The 17,955-nt window shown below is 35.0% G+C and overlaps 2 protein-coding genes and 1 long non-coding RNA gene across 4 annotated transcripts; all 3 read right to left on the bottom strand.

Moving 5' to 3' along the window:
- Positions 1 to 4,650: 4,650 nt before the first annotated feature.
- On the bottom strand, positions 4,651 to 6,618 carry LOC110225064. The gene is made up of 2 exons (XR_002329474.1): positions 5,786 to 6,618; positions 4,651 to 4,924 (listed from the first exon to the last, which is right to left on the bottom strand). It is a non-coding gene; the product is annotated as an uncharacterized LOC110225064 (long non-coding RNA).
- Positions 6,619 to 7,115: 497 nt separating this feature from the next.
- LOC9300091 (probable leucine-rich repeat receptor-like protein kinase At5g49770) lies at positions 7,116 to 11,574 on the bottom strand. Of its 2 annotated transcripts, none has more exons than XM_021014340.1 (19): positions 11,487 to 11,574; positions 11,279 to 11,399; positions 11,115 to 11,186; positions 10,959 to 11,033; positions 10,799 to 10,870; positions 10,541 to 10,705; positions 10,369 to 10,443; positions 10,217 to 10,288; positions 10,061 to 10,132; positions 9,904 to 9,972; positions 9,736 to 9,810; positions 9,583 to 9,654; positions 9,369 to 9,503; positions 8,807 to 9,288; positions 8,570 to 8,722; positions 8,348 to 8,484; positions 8,049 to 8,268; positions 7,746 to 7,981; positions 7,116 to 7,662 (listed from the first exon to the last, which is right to left on the bottom strand). In XM_021014340.1, exons 1-19 carry the CDS (start codon positions 11,572 to 11,574, stop codon positions 7,219 to 7,221), a joined length of 2,835 nt encoding a protein of 944 aa, XP_020869999.1. In that variant the 3' UTR covers positions 7,116 to 7,218. The 2 variants fall into 2 exon arrangements, with proteins under 2 accessions (XP_020869999.1, XP_020870002.1); XM_021014343.1 differs by having other exon boundaries at positions 8,570 to 8,701.
- Positions 11,575 to 12,496: 922 nt separating this feature from the next.
- On the bottom strand, positions 12,497 to 17,358 carry LOC9301831 (probable leucine-rich repeat receptor-like protein kinase At5g49770). The gene is made up of 19 exons (XM_021030481.1): positions 16,965 to 17,358; positions 16,777 to 16,897; positions 16,617 to 16,688; positions 16,456 to 16,530; positions 16,293 to 16,364; positions 16,034 to 16,198; positions 15,870 to 15,944; positions 15,704 to 15,775; positions 15,555 to 15,626; positions 15,398 to 15,466; positions 15,207 to 15,281; positions 15,056 to 15,127; positions 14,837 to 14,971; positions 14,283 to 14,758; positions 14,039 to 14,194; positions 13,822 to 13,958; positions 13,520 to 13,739; positions 13,212 to 13,447; positions 12,497 to 13,136 (listed from the first exon to the last, which is right to left on the bottom strand). Exons 1-19 carry the CDS (start codon positions 17,050 to 17,052, stop codon positions 12,663 to 12,665), a joined length of 2,862 nt encoding a protein of 953 aa, XP_020886140.1. The 5' UTR covers positions 17,053 to 17,358; the 3' UTR covers positions 12,497 to 12,662.
- Positions 17,359 to 17,955: the final 597 nt, after the last annotated feature.

The raw sequence follows: 17,955 nt of genomic DNA, 5'->3' as shown, positions 1-17,955 counted from the left end.
AACAAAGGGAGTGGTTATTTTGAAAGGAAGGGGTAATATTGATTGCTCTTCTTTAACTCCAAAATTTGGATTCTTTTTGAATCAAACGGAACTAACGTGAGGATCAGTAATCATGATTGGGAACTAGTGTCTCATTTTAAATTTGATGTATTAAATACGCTCATTATTGATTCAAGCTTAAAGTAATTACGAAATCTACAAACTAAAACCATTAGATATGATTGGCTTGCCCAAGACGGTTCATGTCAAGAAAAGAGAGATTTGCGGATGAGTCTTGGTCAGCGAAATAGTTTTTTAAAACAACAACATGGAATAAAGTCATGGTCATGGAAAAATCAGCACAAGCATTTACCAACTTGGTGACGATGCTGATATTTTGATGATACATACCAGTACTCATTTGACAAAAAAAAAAAAAAAAGATACATTGACCAGTACTCTCTCCTAAATTAATTGGGAAAAAACCCAAAAAAACCGTCATCTATTTTTTTTTGGCCGTTTAATACGTGTAGTTTTAAATTTGGAATAAAAATACCTAATTTAATTTCGGTTGTCTTTTAAAACCTTCGTTTTTAAAAAATTGGTAAAACCGTATGCCCGAGTTAACGGCGGTTAACGTTGGTAACAGAATGGCTAACTGTAGCTAAAGCTTAACCCATGATGTTAACGTATTTATATACGATATCTTTTCTTAACTTTTCGAATATGTTGTCGTAGTCAAGTGGTTAAACATGGGTTGTTTTGTCCACCTTATCCTGAGTTCGATCTACTTTATGTCATTTAGACGTTTTTTTTTTTTTTCTAAATTTGACGTCTTCTTCTTCGAGTTCGAGAGAAACAAAGAGAGAGAAGAATGGAGGTTGTGGAGAGGACGACGGAGATGGCGGAGGAAAGATGTACGACACCAAGAAACATGATGTATAAGATTTCGGTGGCGTCTGTTTGTCTACCGCCGTCGAGGAAGAAATCGATGGTGGTGAGGAAACGAGATCCGCCGAGGAACGGGTATTTTCAACCACCAGATCTGGAAACTTTGTTCTACGCACAACCACCGGATCTGCAATTTACTAAAATGAAAATGCGATTTGTTTTCTAATTTTCATTTGTTGGTTTGAAACTCTGATTCTTTTGTTTATTAATCAAAAGGTTTGTCAATTACAAAATTGGGTGAGAAAGTGAGATTCAGCAATTGTGAACTAGAGAACATCTTAAAGAAAATTACAGTGAAGAAAGAATAGAGTGTTTTGTGAAGAAGAAGTCAAATTAAGGAAAAAAATAAACATCTAAATGTCATGTGGTGGGATCGAACTCAGGAAATGGTGGGCAAAACAACCCATGTTTAACCACTTGACTACGACAACATATACGAAAAGTTAAGAAAAGATATCATATATAAATACGTTAACATCATGGGTTAAGCTTTAACTACAGTTAGCAATTCCGTTACCAACGTTAACCGACGTTAACGCGGGCGTACGATTTTACCAATTTTTTAAAAACGAAGGTTTTAAAAGACAACCGAAATTAAATTAGGTATTTTTATTCCAAATTTAAAACTACACGTATTAAACAGCCAAAAAAAAATAGATGACGGTTTTTTTGGGTTTTTTCCCTAAATTAATTAGAGAAATTGGCAGCTATAACATACAAAAAAACTTTAATCAAGTAAATGACCAAAAAAAAAAAAAAAAGCCCATTAATTTTGTCTGTATTTTCTGTATATCTGACCACTCCTGTGAAGTTCACGCACATTGACGTGATTCTTCTTTTTTTTGCGTAATTTCTCATGTTTTCTTGGTACTTGTAAAAACTTATCTTCACCATAGTTATTGTTTTCTGCAGAGAGATATCAAAATTTTAAAACATTTTTGCAATTTTTCATCTTTTCCGACAAAATTTCCGACGAACAAAACAAGGTTAGCCTCCGATCTCTTTTCCTAATTTTGATTATTCGGTGACTGACCTTCAATTGATTTTCGGGGAGAAAGACTTTGAATTTAGGATGTAGTTTTAATTACCCGGCAAGTTCGAAACCCCAATTGCCCTACCCTGAGTTCTCCGACTATGTTTTATGGTTATACGATTGACTACCGTACATCGCCGGTGGTGTGTTTAGCAAATTCGGCGAATTGGTTTTATTGATTTGGGGGTGATTAATTTCTCTCAAATTGAGTTTAGTTTGTCTAATTTATCTTTTTTATCAATGAATTGAATCCCTTGTTTAAAACTTGGAATTGTTGTTTGGCGACATATGTTTTTCCTTTTATTTGTGTTGTCAAGGTTAAGAGAACTTGTGTTTTATAAAAAGAAAGTTGCTTTCAGTTTGGGAATTATTGAGATTTATGTGGAAAGTCTTACATAGGAACTGTCTGTTTGGATGTCTTATGCTCAGACCTTTTTTTATGTTCTACCATCTTTGTAGAGAATAACAAACAATGTACTATTTTTAAATAACCAATCTTTTAAGTCAAGCTAAACTGTACTATCTAAGTTAAGTCTATTCTATTGTTTGTATGCAGTCTACTTTTGAAAGCATTTCACAGTTATTTTTACATGTTTGGAGTACGTAATAAGGTTTTTACTTTTGTATTGCAAGAACACCGTCAATGGGGGAAGTTGGCTTGCCGCAGCGTATGTTCCGGCTTATCGATCTAATACGATACAAACAAAAGTTAAATAATCTATCGGAGTAAGCATATTTTAATGTGACTAAAAGGAATTGGTTCTTTCTATATCAGAAAAAAAAAAAAAAAGAACAAAACAAATATGAAGGGTCACAGGCTGGAAAGCCACTGAACCGGAAAAAAGAATCACGCATGCCATTCTATAGTCTCTATGCCACTTCTCTTTGTGATATTTTCTTTATACCCTTAATGAATATTGTTAATATATTTTTTAAAATTAAAACACAAATAAATAAAAAGAAAAAGAAACTAAATAAAAAAAATCAAATTTGTGGACGACGCCAACGATTCTTCTCTTCCTCTTTGGCTGTTTCGCCTTAGCTTCACTTCTTCCTTCATCTCAAACCATCTTTTTCCAATCTCAATCCTTAAATCGTCAGAGCTACATACACAAAAATACATATATGAAAGTTTGTGCCCGATACTCATATATATTCGTTTCTTCTAAAAGTTGTGGCAAAAATGGCGGATGTTCAGTTGGGAGAGACGATTCATTCTGTTGTTATAAGAAGTGGGTTTGGTTTGTTGATATATGCCAATTGTGGAGATGTAGCTAATGCATACAAGGTGTTTGATAAAATGCTTGAGAAAGATTTTGTGGCTTGAAATTCTGTAATTAATAGTGTTGTAGAAAACGGTAAACCAAACGAAGCTTTGGCGCTTTATACTTAAATGATTCTAAGGGTATCAAGTCTAATGGGTTCACAATCGTTAGCTTGTTGTCTACTTGTGCAAAGCTTGGTGCTTTGATATTGGGTAAGCGCGTTCATGTATATATGATCAAAGTGGGTTTGACACGAAACTTACATTCCAACAATGTACTCTTGAACTTGTATGTCAGATGTGGAAGAGTCGAAGAAGCCAAAACACATAAGCAATTGAGTTTTTCAGGAATATGGAATCAAAGGAGGACGTATTACCGTGTGAGATCACGTTTGTGGGGCAACCAAATGTTATAATCTCGAGAACACTATTCGAATTTTATATGTATTTATTTGTCGTATTCGTACAACTAGGTTCGACTGGGTACAACTACGACCATAAATGTATATGTATTTGTATTTAACTATTATGGAAACAATAAATTAGAGTTAATAAAGATTTCAAAAACATCTTGAACTATAAAAAACAATTTTAAATAAATAAAATTCAAATTTATCGTTTTTTAATACATACTATTAGTTCAACTAGGTACATCAAATTTGTAATGATTTATTAAATTATTAAGTTATAAATTAAGATTTATATAAGAAATTCCCTAAAAACATCTTCAAATATAAAGTATTTAAAATAAATACAACCAGAATTTATAAATTTTGTAACAAATTTTGTTTTTTCACAGAAAACACTCCTTCTAGTATAAGGAAGACTTAGTACAAGATCGCCTCATATGAAGCAAAAGAGGTGAAAACCAAGTTTTTCTGAACATTGTATTATGAAAACATCCTAAATGATAATTAATAGTGTAACATCATGTGTCCAACTATAAATTATTAATTTTCATTAAAGTTCAACTGGAAATATACAAAACTCGCAAAAGTTCAACTATGAATATAAGAGTACAACTGTACAACTATGTTTAAAATAAACAATTTTTTTATTAATATCCTGCTGTCATTGGCCCACTTTACCACACGTGTGATGATTTTAAAATAATATCCCGCCGCCAAAAATGATGCTTACGTGGATCATTTTTTTTTTAATTTATTTTAAATAATTTTTTTTTAAATGTTATTTTTAATTGTCTCAGTTGTACCTAAGTGATCTAGTTGTACTTTCTTATAAATAACTCATACACATAGTTGTACCTAAATAGACTAGTTGTACCTACAAATCCAATTGAACATAAATAGAATCTAAATATTGTATTTACCATACACAAACAAAAGATCCACTTTTACACGTAGTTATATCCAAATTTATCATTTGCACCAAAAACAAAAAAAAAACTATCTGAACAATCAAATAGTGTAGTTGCACCAAGTAGTTCAAGTTATACAAAAATTGTCTCAGTTGTACCTAAGTGATCTAGTTGTACATGTAGTAATATGTTCTTAATCTACAACACAACAAAATACAGAAATGAAATACAAAAACATAAGTCATGTGCAATCTTAATTCACAAGTACGTGCAGTGTATAATCATGATTGTCACAAAAAAGACTTGACTTGTGCGCTTTCTTTATAGTTCTTGATCAAGCTCTTCCTTCCACTTATTCTCTATCTTTGACAGAGCAACACTGCAAAGCCAAAACCAGCCAATTCAAGCAGATGAATGAATGAACAAGAAGCCTAGAGAAAGGTCCTAGACTAAAGGAAAAAGTGAAACCATTGCTGGCCAATGGCTAGGCTGAATTTTAAAAGAGCAGAATGGTAGCTTTGGAAACCCAAAATGCAACAATTTTGTGACATGGAGGGCGATCATAGCTTAAGACAAGCATGAATGGGACTTAGTCCTGACTTCTTGATTCCTACTTAATGCCTAAGAGATTTTCATATGGATCAAATCTCATCTAGAAACTAATGTAATCTACTTCCTCAGGTCGGAAATCAAAACTTCATAACCGACAAATTCACGCTAAAAAGTTTCATACTCCCTCCGTTTCATAAAGAGTGTCGTTTTAAGGTTTTATTTTTGTTTCACAAAGAGTGTCGTTTTAGGTTTTCAATGCAAAATTTAATGATTTTTTATGTTTTATGACTATTAGTATTCTGCAGATTGTTTTACTATTGGGCAGATTATGTTTAGGTATATAGTTAATGATGTTTTTGTTTAGAAAAAACAAAAAATTTAATGTTTTCTTAATCTGTGTGCAAAACTCTAAAATGACACTCTTTGTGAAACAGAGAGAGTACTTTCTAAACAAATCAGAACCTATGAATCATTGACACAAAGCTTGTTCATTTTATCCTCTAGATCAAAGCAATGGCAAAGTAAAGCCAAACAATTTTCTTAAATCTCAATGCAAGAGAACCATAATCCTCATCAACATTCATCAAGCAAGCCCGGTATGGATTCTTAAAACATGGGAAACAACGGACATTAAATTCTATCTAATTGGCATGACCATGAGTGCACAATGCCAAGTAAGAACGCATACCTCATTTTTCAGATCACCTTCCAAAGAATATGCAGGTTGATTGGATCTTCCTCCATACCTAGAGCTTGAGGATCTGATAGATGATCTAGAAGCCCGAATTGGAACAAGAGAAGGTGCACCAATATCTCATGGAGAAGCAAAAGGCATTACATGTGAAGAAGGACATGGTAATAAATCTCGTTGTTAATCTTTTCCCGTTGTTGCAACTAATAAAACCAAATTACAAATATTAAAATTCAAACACAACACACTAGTTGAACGTGGTGTATCTAGAATCAAAGCCTCACTTTTTTCAATAATCAAACAAAGATACATCACTAAATAATCAAATCCTGGGATCCAAATCAAAAAGTCACGCACAATTGTCTCGAAATTCAGATCGGGAACTTACTCGTTTCTCAACGACGGCAACATTCGTCGAGGCCAGCTCCGGGAGGCTGCTGCTGCTGCTTCGTGAGGAGACTATCCTCACGCTTGTTTTTTTCTAATCTCGACGAGATTGTCCTCTCTCCTCCGCCTCGCCTCATCGGCATCGACCCCTGTCTCTCTCTCTCTTCCGGAGCTGGTGGTGAAACTGTAACCGCCGCAGATAGCTTAGATCGTAAAACAGGTTCATACGACGATTTCAAAATTTAAAAACTTTTCATGAATCTAAGAAGCAGATTTCAATAGAAATTTCGCCGAAATTGAAGAAATTTTAATCGAGATTAACTATTTCCCAAACTCTGATTTCGATTCTTAACTCAAATGGTCTTGGATTGAATTTCATAGAATTAGATTTGGAGGTTTTTGGAACTCAGTTAAAGAAAAAGAAGAAGAGAAAACCAACAGAAAAAAAAGACAAAAAAAAAAAAACTTACGATGAAGAAGATAACACAAATATAATTGTATAGATTTGGGTCCCTCATGGTTGGATATGTAATTTTTAGTAGATATTAAGGTGTTTTGGACTTTTACTACAGATTTTGATTTAAAAAAAATTGTTAAATAAAATTAAAAAAAGAGAGTGGCATTCTAGCCTAAATTTTCTGAGAAAGTGGCTTTCTAGCCATTGTTTCAAATATGAATCCCAAGCTGGGGAAAAATATCTAAATATGAATTGATTTGAAAAATATGCAACGTGCTTAGAGCATCTCCAATGGTGAGAGCTCTTCATGGGCTAAGACAACCTCAAAGAGAGTATATTCAAGACTGTGATTAGATTTATTTAGTATCATGACAACTTAGGGTTGATGTTAGGTTGCAATCCAAAAAGCTTGCTTCTCTTTAGTTTATAGATTCCGATTCTTGCTTACACTATATAGGCAGGGACCACAAAACAACATATATCAAAATCAAATCATGCTAGTACACACATTCACAAGGCATGTCAAGTTGTAAAGTCACTTACAAGATAACCAAAAAAAACAAGAAGAAATATATCAATCATTGCGTTAGGGTTTTGCAGCTGGGAAAATCCCAGTGTACTCAAACGAATCCCTACCATAAGGATCACCAGATGCTTCCTCATATGTTGCTGAATCGGCGTTAGGGTTTAATCCCACAAGCCGCAATACGCTCTCAATTTCTTGCACCACCTCACTCATTGTTGGCCTATCAACTCCCTCTGGCTCCACGCATCTCAGAGCCACATCTACATACTTCTCGAACCCTTTCAGATTCCCGCTGTTTGCAATGATCGTCGTGTCCAGCAGTTCTTGCAAGTCATACAAGTTCCTTGATTTATCCATCTTCTTCTTTACCTCTTTCACAACGTAGCTGCCTCTATCTATCGGACTTTTACCGGTTAATAGCTCAAGCATCACCACACCAAACCCATACACATCGCTCTTCTCCGTCAACTGATTCGTCATGTAGTACTCCGGATCAAGATAGCCCTAATTCCAAAGATCTTATGAGTTTTTGTAATTAATAGGTTTCATATATTTGAATATTTGATGATAGGTTCTTTTTCACTCACCATTGTTCCTTTCACTTGTGTTGTGACATGAGCTTTTTCAGGGTCCCCAACAAGTTTGGAGAGGCCGAAATCGGCAACCTTTGCGGTTAGATCTTCGTCAAGTAATATGTTATTTGATTTGACGTCTCTGTGTATAATTGGAGGATCAGCAAGCTCATGAAGATAAGCTAGACCCTTCCCTGAGCCAAGTGCTATTTTGAGCCTTCTTGTCCAATCCAGTTTAATCCCATTCTTCCCTACATTTGTTTTCAGGTTCAGCACCAAAGAACTAATTACAAAGCAAGATAAAGATTAGATATTTACCTGATAGACCGTCTCTAAGAGACCCATTCGGTATGTACTCGTATACGAGCATTTGTTCTTTTTGATCAAAACAGAATCCCAAGAGCTTGACAACATTTTTGTGATGGACCCTTGAAAGAAGCTCAATCTCGGTTTTAAACTCGAAAGCTCCTTGCATGGATCCTTGTTGAGCTCTTTTGATTGCTATGACTTGCCCAGAGGGAAGGGTCCCTTTGTACACCTATTTCACCATCAAATTGGTATTATAATTTTTACTACTACCATTGGTTATCAGTTGATGACATTGCAAATACACAAACCTGGCCATAACCTCCACCTCCAATATCATTTGCATCTGAAAAGTTGTTTGTACATTTACTCAGCTCTTCGAAGGTAAAGGCTTTTGTTCCCATTAGCTGTGGAGCATCGATTTCATTCTTACTCGTATCCCACTTGGCTAAAACAAACAAACGAGAAGTTGTCAGGATTTTCATTAGACAAGAGAAAGTATTTTGTTGTAGTGTTGAACCATTGTTTCTTACCAAAAGGATTAATTTGATCATTTGCTTTCTCTGCTCTCCTCTTCTGCCTAAGAGCGTAAATCCCAGCCATAGCCAACAACAACAGTAGAACTACAACACCAACTACTGTTCCAATTATAACGCTCATACTTACTGACTTGGAAGTTTCTGTATCTGTGAAATAAAAAAGGCAGGGAAAATGAGTCATATTAAAACCAATATAGATTTGGTTTGAGTGTGTTACCAGTTTCATCATACCAGAGAATGTTTTGTACTGATCGGCGACAAAAATATAAGGACCAAATCTTGGAGGAGGCTTATAAGCCTGAATGGTAAATACAGAATTAATAGAGTCCATTCCCGTCTGATTAAAACGGTCGTCTCCCAATGGAAAGATCGTTAGATCTATTAATAGATGATAATCAGTTGGATTCTCGCTTATGTTGCTCATGGCCACAGAGTCCACAGGATACTTGCCATTCTTAAAGAAAGCCGTTAAACTCTCCCCGAACTGTATAAACGTACTGTTGTTGGAAAACCCGGAGAAGGAAGGAGACCTTAAGGTGAATACTCCTGTAAGTGGATACACACAGTGGCAGCCTTGATTCGGTTCCCTACCTTTACTACAATGATGACCACAGTCTTTTGGGATGGTAGAAAATGTGGAACTTGCTTGGACTGCACTGCAGTATTCACTATGCTGGTTCGCCGGGTCTTGGCACACTTGATTATCTGCCAACCTGTATATATATTAACACACATACATAAGTAATTCATCGAAGATGTTACATATTGGTTTGTGACCAAGATGAATGCATACATTACTTCGACGTGGTTATTAGCTGCTGATTTATAACCAGTTATGAAGTTATCTCGTAGATCCACAAAATCCAATTGTGTGCTATAGTTGGTACCAAGGTCCAATGTTGTGTTTATAAGATTGTGCTTTAGGGAACTGCAAGTCAAGAAAAACCATCCCAATCAGTATAGGTTTCACAACTATGAGTTGACCTTTCATATCTTATAGGACTCACACAGTCTGCAACTGAAGAGGGCTAAAGAGGGACGTTGGTACTGGACCATCAAGCTGAATATCTTCCATCCTTCTGCCAAGTAGAAGACCATAATTTGTTATTATTTAAGTCTACACACGAATCTATATATCTAAAGAGAGATTGTGCTCATACAATGTTGACAAAGAGTTTAAGAAAGGGATCCATGATGGAACCGGTGATAATGCCAAGGGGTTATTGCTCACATCCCTGTTACAGAATAATCATATCATGGCATTAGCTTGATTAATAATGAACGGTAAATTGAGCAACAAAAAGAGGAAGAAAAATATAGAAACTTACAATGTGTAGAGACTGGTCAAGCTGGTTAAATTTGGAAGACTACCTGTAAATTTGTTGTCGGACAAATGCCTGAAATGGATTCAACTACAAACTCTTTTACATCTTTTCATTTACAAATATACAAAAAAACAGAACAAATCTTTAGTTGACCACTTACAGTTCTTGAAGATTTGTGAGATTATTAAGACTTGAAGGAATGTCTCCAGTTAGTCTATTCCTATCAAGGCGTCTGTAACGAATCAAATTAGTCTATGAGATTAAAGTAGTTTTAATAAACAAAAAATATTTGAATAAATATAATTCTACTACTTACAACACTGTCAAATTTTTAACTAGACCGAGGCTCTCTGGGATCCTACCCGTGAATTGGTTTCCATCAAATAGCCTATTGATAAAAATGTTGTTAGTTGCTAGTACTATCAACTAGTGAAAACTCTCAGCTTTTGCATGTACTATGAAACTTACACATGTAGCAAAGTCATGTCTGAGCTAAAGAGCTTTTCTGGGATTTCGCCTGAAAGCTTGTTATTACTAAAATGACTGCAAGAGAAAGTGAAAGAGAGTCAGATTAGTTAGTATATTAAAAAAGAGTAATTAAATATAAAGAAATGGAAAGATTTGGGATTTATATATATACAAATGCCCAGTTTGAAGAAGCATGTCAAGTCCAGATAAAGAAGCCCCATCAGAAACTGGAAGCTTTCCTTCGATCTGATTGTCAGCTATATCGAACCAATATAGTTTCGATAACCGTCCCATGGAAGGCGGAATTGTTCCAGTAAATTTATTTAAATTCAGGGAGCTGTATAGAAGAAACGCAAATTAATACTAATGTGTTTAAAGACTACACTCAAATAGAGACTGTTTATAAATAATAGAACGCAACAAATCTTACAGTCTTGTAAGTTGTTCAAGATTCCCTATGGAATCAGGGATTTCACCATTGAAATCACATCCCATAAGGCTCCTAGAGAAAGAAAAAAGAAACAAAAAAGGCGATATATGAGAGAATGTGATTAATGCAATTAGGTTAAGATCTTGTTTGCTTTGCTTACAAGACAATCAACTTCTTGAGGTTACCGATATTTGCTGGAAGCGGTCCAGACAATTCAGGATTGCCTGTCAAATCCCTGCAAACATTGAATCATTAGATTGGAACAAAAATCCATTTGTATGCAAAGGGGAGAAGAAGAAGAAGAAGGAAGACCTACAAGGTTTGCAACTCAGCCAACGTCGAAATTTCGGTAGGAAGCTTTCCATTCAAGTTACGGTTGGTTAATGATCTGAAACAAGCAAACAACACAGCTTTAAAGTCTGTATATATAGAGGATTATATTAGAGAAAGAACAAACAAAGAAAAGAAACAAGGTATTACATTGAAACAACACGGTTATTGTTACATGTAATTCCAACCCAACCACTTCCACAAGGATCAGAGCTTTTCCAGCTCTTGGATAACGTTTTCCATTCACTCTTCAGGGCTTGTAAAGCAGTAGCTGCAACAATATTGAAAGAAGAAAAAAATCAAAAATTTGGAAATTTTTATATCTAAAAAACTCTAATCATCATCTACTTATACTTACAATCTGAATCATCTGTGATCGCATAAACAGAACAAATTTGGAAGAAAAAGAAGATCAAGAGCTGAAATAATCCAATTCTTGAACTCATCTTTAGACACACGATGATTGTATCACAAATCGTTCAAGAAGAAAGCATGTGGTCTGCACAAGTTATAACGAACTCTAGAATAAAAATACAGCCTCCATGTTCTTGCTAACAAAGCATGTAGACAAAAAGGAGAAGACTTTGAACAAGTTAAGTAAAAGTTTAAACAAATGGACCGTGGACCATATAAACAAATACTTCAACTTGAAATATATAATACGTTATTAACGGAAGGGTTCAAACTAGTTATTAGATAAACTTAGAAATGTTAACAAGGTAATGAATTATGAATTAAGACTTGGCACACAAAAACATTTAGGATCAAAATTAGTCTTCCTTGAAAAAAAAAACAAAAACAAATTATCTTCCTTATTATTATGTTCTTAATCCAAAGATATCGTTATGGTATAAGTATATATAAGAAAATGAAATTAAATAGTTAATGATGTTTTTCGAAAATATTAAGCACAAAAGAAAAAAAAAAATTAATTGTGTTAAAATGCATTATTGAATATTAATAACACCCCTAAGATATAATTTGGTTTCCGAGAACGTTTCACCTCCCAAAAAAGAAGAAGAGAAATTTGTGATATTTAGTGGTGGGCAGCGACTATGATATATGGTTTTTTTCTAACAACAACATGGAATAAAGTCATGTCATGGTCATAGAAAAATTCAGCAAAAGCATTTACCAACTTGAGAAAATAATACTAATTGCAACACGATGGTGCTAATGGTTTGATGATATCTTGACCAGTACTCCCTCCTAAATAAATTATAGATATTATTTTTTTCATTTTAACCCAAATTGATTGGTTTTGTGAAATGCTCAAGGTGACTTTGTACCGTCTTATTACAAAGTATTAGAACTAAATTGTGTGTGGTGTGTTAATTAAATGATTTAAATCTTTAAGACCACACAAACTTCTCAACAAGAATTAATATATTCATTACATGTATCTTACTTCCTCTGCTTTATAGTCAACGACCACATAACAAACATATCAAAATCATGCTACTCCACATTCACAAGGCATTTCAAGTGAAGTCACTTACGAAATAACAAAAAGAAAAAAGGAAGACATAATCAATCATTGGGGCTCAAGCTTTGAAGCTGGGAAATTCCCACTGTACTGAAACGATTCACTGCCATAAGGATCACCAGATCCTTTGATTGCGTCTTCATACGTTCTTGAACTCGTAGCTGAATCCGAGTTAGGATTTAAACCCGCAAGCTGCATTATGTTCTCAATCTCTTTCACAACCTCACCCATTGATGGCCTATTAACTCCTTCCTCCTCCACACATCTCAAAGCCAAGTCTACATACTTCTCAAACCCTTTCAGATTCCCACTGCTTGCGATGATCGTTGTGTCCAACAATTCTTGTAGGTCATACAAATTCCTCGATGTATTCATCTTTGTTTTCACCTCTCTCACCACATATTTGCCTCTCTCTATAGGACTTCTACCGGTTAATAGCTCCAGCATCACCACACCAAACCCATACACATCGCTCTTCTCCGTCAATTGATTCGTCATGTAGTACTCTGGATCAAGGTACCCCTAGTTCCAAAGATATTGTAAGTTTGAAATGTGTTTGAGAAAAAAGAGTAAAGAGGATAAATTTTCTCAACTCACCATGGTTCCTTTGACTTGTGTTGTCACATGAGTTTTCTCAGGGTCTCCCACAAGTTTGGAGAGGCCAAAATCAGCAACTTTTGCAGTTAGATTTTCATCAAGTAAGATGTTATTTGATTTGATGTCTCTATGTATAATTGGAGGATCAGCAAGTTCATGAAGATAAGCCAAGCCTTTGCCTGAACTAAGTGCTATTTTAAGCCTTCTTGTCCAATCTAATCGAATTCCACTCTTCCCTGCATTACTAACAAATTCAGCATCCAATAACTATCAAAAATCCTCAGATGAAGATAGTAGTTTGATCTTACCTGACAAACTATCTTTAAGAGACCCATTTGAAATGTACTCGTATACGAGCATTTGTTCATTTCGATCAAAGCAGAAGCCTAAGAGTCTGACAACATTCTTATGATGGACCCTTGAAAGAAGCTCAATCTCAGTTTTGAACTCCAACCCTCCTTGCAAAGATCCTTGTTGAGCCCTTTTGATTGCTATGAGTTGTCCATTGGGAAGAATTCCTCTGTACACCTGTTTCACCATCAAATTTGAGACCATAATTCAACTAAGGACATTGCTTCATTCAATTGAGGGCATTTGTTAAGACACAAACCTTGCCATAACCTCCACCCCCAACATCATTTGCCTCTGAAAAGTTGTCTGTACATTTCTTTAGCTCATCAAAAGTAAACGCTTTTGCTCCCATTAGTTGTGGAGCATCGATACTGCTCTTACTCGTATCCCACTTGGCTGCAACATGCAAAAGAAAATTTGTCATGCTATTTCAGTCAAGGGAGAATATTTTGTAGTAGTAAAGTTTTTCTTCTTACCAAAAGGATTATTTTGACCAGTTGCTCTCTCTGCTCTCTTCTTCTGCCTAAGAGCGTAAATCCCAGCTATTGTTAACAACAGTAGAAGAACAACAGCACCAACTACTGCTCCGATGAGAATGCTTTTGTTTGATGACTTTGATGAACCTTCTACACCTGTGGCAAAAACAAGGCAGAGCTAATGAGTTATCTAGAACCAACTTTAGGTCCAGTTTGATTGTGTGTGTAACAAGTTTCATCATACCAGAGAACTGTTTATACAAATCGGCTTTGAAAATGTAAGGGCCAAATATCGGAGGAGGCTTATAACTCTGGTTGCTAAATGCAAAACCAACAAGTGACATTCCTGTCTGATTAAAACTCTCCCTGCCCAATGGAAAGACTAATAGATCTATTAGAAGTTGATGATCAGTTGGATTCTCTCTTATGTTTCGGACACCCACGGAGTCTACAGGATAATTGAACTTCTTAAAGAAATCCGCTATTGCCTTCTGTAGAATTGAGAAGTTAGTGGAGTTGAACAACCCTGAGAAGGAAGGTGACCGGAAGTAGAGTGTTCCCGTGAATGGATACGCACAGCTGCACGTAGGACTTGGTTCCATGCCCTTATCACAGGGTGGACAGTTTGTTGGGAGTGTAGAAAATGAGGTATTGTGTTGGATTGCTGAGCAGTAATTCGGCCCGTTTCCCACCTCTAGGCACACTGGATTATTTGCCAATCTGTAGATATATAAACACACATAAGCAGTTGATTGAGAAAAAAAGAGTCCTTTTAACATGTGAAAGGGATACACATACATTACTTGGAGGACTTTATTAGCTGCTGGTTTATAATCAGTTATTTCATTGTATTGTAAATCCACAAACTCCAACTGACTGCTAAAGTCTGTACCAAAATCTAAGGTTTCCACTATACTATTGCGCTTTAAAATTCTGCAAGTCAAGAAAAGCATCCCAATTAGTATAGAGTTGTGAACTCTTGAGTAATTTCTAGCTTCATGTATTTTTTTTACTCACACAGTCTGCAACTGAGGAGGGCTGAAAAATGATATTGGTATTGCACCATTAAGTTGGATCCCTTCCATCCTTCTGCGAAGAAGATAACCATTTGTTCTTAGCAAGCATACACATAGAGATAAATGGAGAAAAAGACAGAGTATGTTCATACAATGTTGATAAGGAGGGTAATGAAGAGATCCATGATGGAATGGGTGAGAAATCCAAAGTGTTATTGCTCACATCACTGTTACATTACAACCACATCATGGGATTAGATTGATAAAGAATGAAGGTTTGAGATTGGTAGTGATGGTAAATAGAGCTGGTCAAAAAAAAGGAAGAGAAATATAGAAAACTTACAATGTGTAGAGATTGGTCAAGCTTGTTAAATTTGGAAGAGTACCAGTAAATCTGTTGTTGGCCAAGTACCTGAAATGTATTCAACTACAAACTGTTTTACCTCATTTTCATTTATTTTCTACAAACAAAGAACATATTTTTTATTTTTCTCACTTACAGTTCATTAAGGTTTGTGAGATTATTAAGATTTGAAGGAATATCTCCAATGAGTTTGTTCCTATCAAGGCGTCTAGAACAAAGAAACAACACATGAGACTTATACAAGTTAGGATAAATAGAAAATTCGAAATATCTATTACTACTTACAACACCGTCAACGTTTTAACGAGACTGAGGGTCTCTGGGATTTCGCCCGTGAACTGGTTTCCATCGAATAGCCTATCGATAAAACAACGAACAATGCAGTCGCTTTGTTAGTTACCTACTCAAAACTTATGAAAACTCTCAGCATTATAAGTAATATGAAGCTTACACATGTATCAAAGTCATGTTTGAACTGAAAAGTTCTTTTGGGATCTTGCCCGAAAGCTTGTTTTTTCCAAAATGACTACAAGAGAAAGCGAAGGAGAGTCAGATTAATTAGTATAAGGGAGTGATTATAATAAATGAAATGGAAAGATTTTGGATTATATATACAAATGCTTAGTTTGAAGAAGCATGTCAAGTCCAGGTGAAGAAGTCCCATTAGAAACTGGAAGCTCTCCTTCAATCTGATTGTCTGCTATATCGAACCAATATAGTTTTGATAACTGGCCAATTGAAGCCGGAATTGTTCCACTAAATTGATTTAAATTTAGGGAGCTGTATGGAGGAAACACAAATTAATACTAATGGGTTTGGAGAATGCAAGTGAATAAGATACTGTTTCTAATAACAGGAAGCAACAAAATCTTACAGATATATAAGTTCTTTTAGCATTCCAATGGACTCAGGGATTTGACCACTGAAACTACATCCCACAAGGATCCTGAAGAGTAAAAAGAGTTAGTTAAAACAAGAGATACGATAAGGAGATACATAAATGGTACTAGAGATCTAATGATAATGTGTTTCCTTACAAGTTCCTCAACTTCCCAAGGTTACCGATATTTGGTGGAAGCGGTCCGGATAATTTAGGATTGTAAGACAAATCCCTACAAAAGATTGGATAATAAGATGAAAACAAACAAAAAAACATTTTAATGTGAAAGGAATAATTTAAAGAAGAAGAAAGACATACAAGATCCGCAACTCGGACAAGAACGAAATATCGGGCTGAAGCTTTCCTTCCAAGTTTAGGTTGCCTAGTGATCTGCAGCAAGCAACAACACAACGTTAAAGTCTGCATAGCATTATTGGAAGAAGCAGCAACAAACAAACAAACAAAAACAAGCTCTTACATTGAAACGACGCGATCATTTTGACATGTAATTCCAACCCAATTGGTTCCACAAGGATCAGAGCCTTCCCAACCATCAGGAGGACTGGTCCATTCAGCCTTCAGAGCATTTAAAGCAGAAGCTGCACCAATATTGTAGATTAGGAAAAACTCTGTTCATCATCTATATGCTTGTATATATACACTTACAGTCTAAACCATTTGTGAGCGCAGAAACAGAACAAATTTGGAAGAAAAACATGATCAGGAGCATAAAGGCTCCAGTTCTTGAACTCATCTTCAAACCAACAAAGAACCTCTAATCACTTCCTCTGTTTTCTGATTCTATCTCAAAAATGATCTAAGAAAAAAAGCATGTGCTCTTCACAAAGGTATTACGAATCTCTTAATAAAAATTACAACCTCGCTTTCAAAAAATGTAAGACAATAATGTTAACAAAAAGGGAAGAAGACTTTGAACAAAATCGAGTTAAAAAAATGTATAATCAAAAGAAGAAAATAGGGGAAAAGGACCATAAGAAAAAAACTTGGTCAACTTGAAACAGCTGATAATGGGATTTAAAGGTTTTTCAATTGGGAAGAGTTGTTAAATGGAAATGTCAATAGAGTAATGGGAAGGAACAAATTATGAAACAATACATTAAAGTATACATATGAGTTGTCGTGATGCGAAACTAGTGTAGGACCCTTATTTATCTACTGTATTAAATACACTCATTATTGACAAAAAAAAATATCTATAAACTTCAAAAACATAAGAATAAGATATGATTTGTTTTGCCTAAAAAGTTTGATCATAGAAAAAGAGACTTGTGGAATAGAGTCGTGGTCATCAACTATGCAGTGATATGGTTTTTTTAACTAACCAACATTGAATAAAGTCATAGTCGTTGCTTCGTTGGAAAAATGAGCACAAGCAATTTACCAACTTGATAAACAAATACTGATTACAACAATGATGATGATTTGATGAAATATTGACCAGAATTTCCAAATTAATTATATAATAATCGAGTGGGTATGCAAAACATATATAAATAAATGTGATGGCGGCCACAGCTATGAGAAGAAGATGTGTAACTAATTGTGTTGTGTCTAGCTTACAAGGACCAAACCTTTAAATTTTGGCTATTGATGAAATTAATTACCAAAGGGGAGACTAAGAGAGTACAAGTAGCAA

Source organism: Arabidopsis lyrata (genome assembly GCF_000004255.2).
Source record: "Arabidopsis lyrata subsp. lyrata unplaced genomic scaffold ARALYscaffold_8, whole genome shotgun sequence".
Classification (NCBI taxonomy): Eukaryota; Viridiplantae; Streptophyta; class Magnoliopsida; order Brassicales; family Brassicaceae; genus Arabidopsis; species Arabidopsis lyrata.
This window is presented reverse-complemented; position numbering and strand designations above follow the sequence as displayed.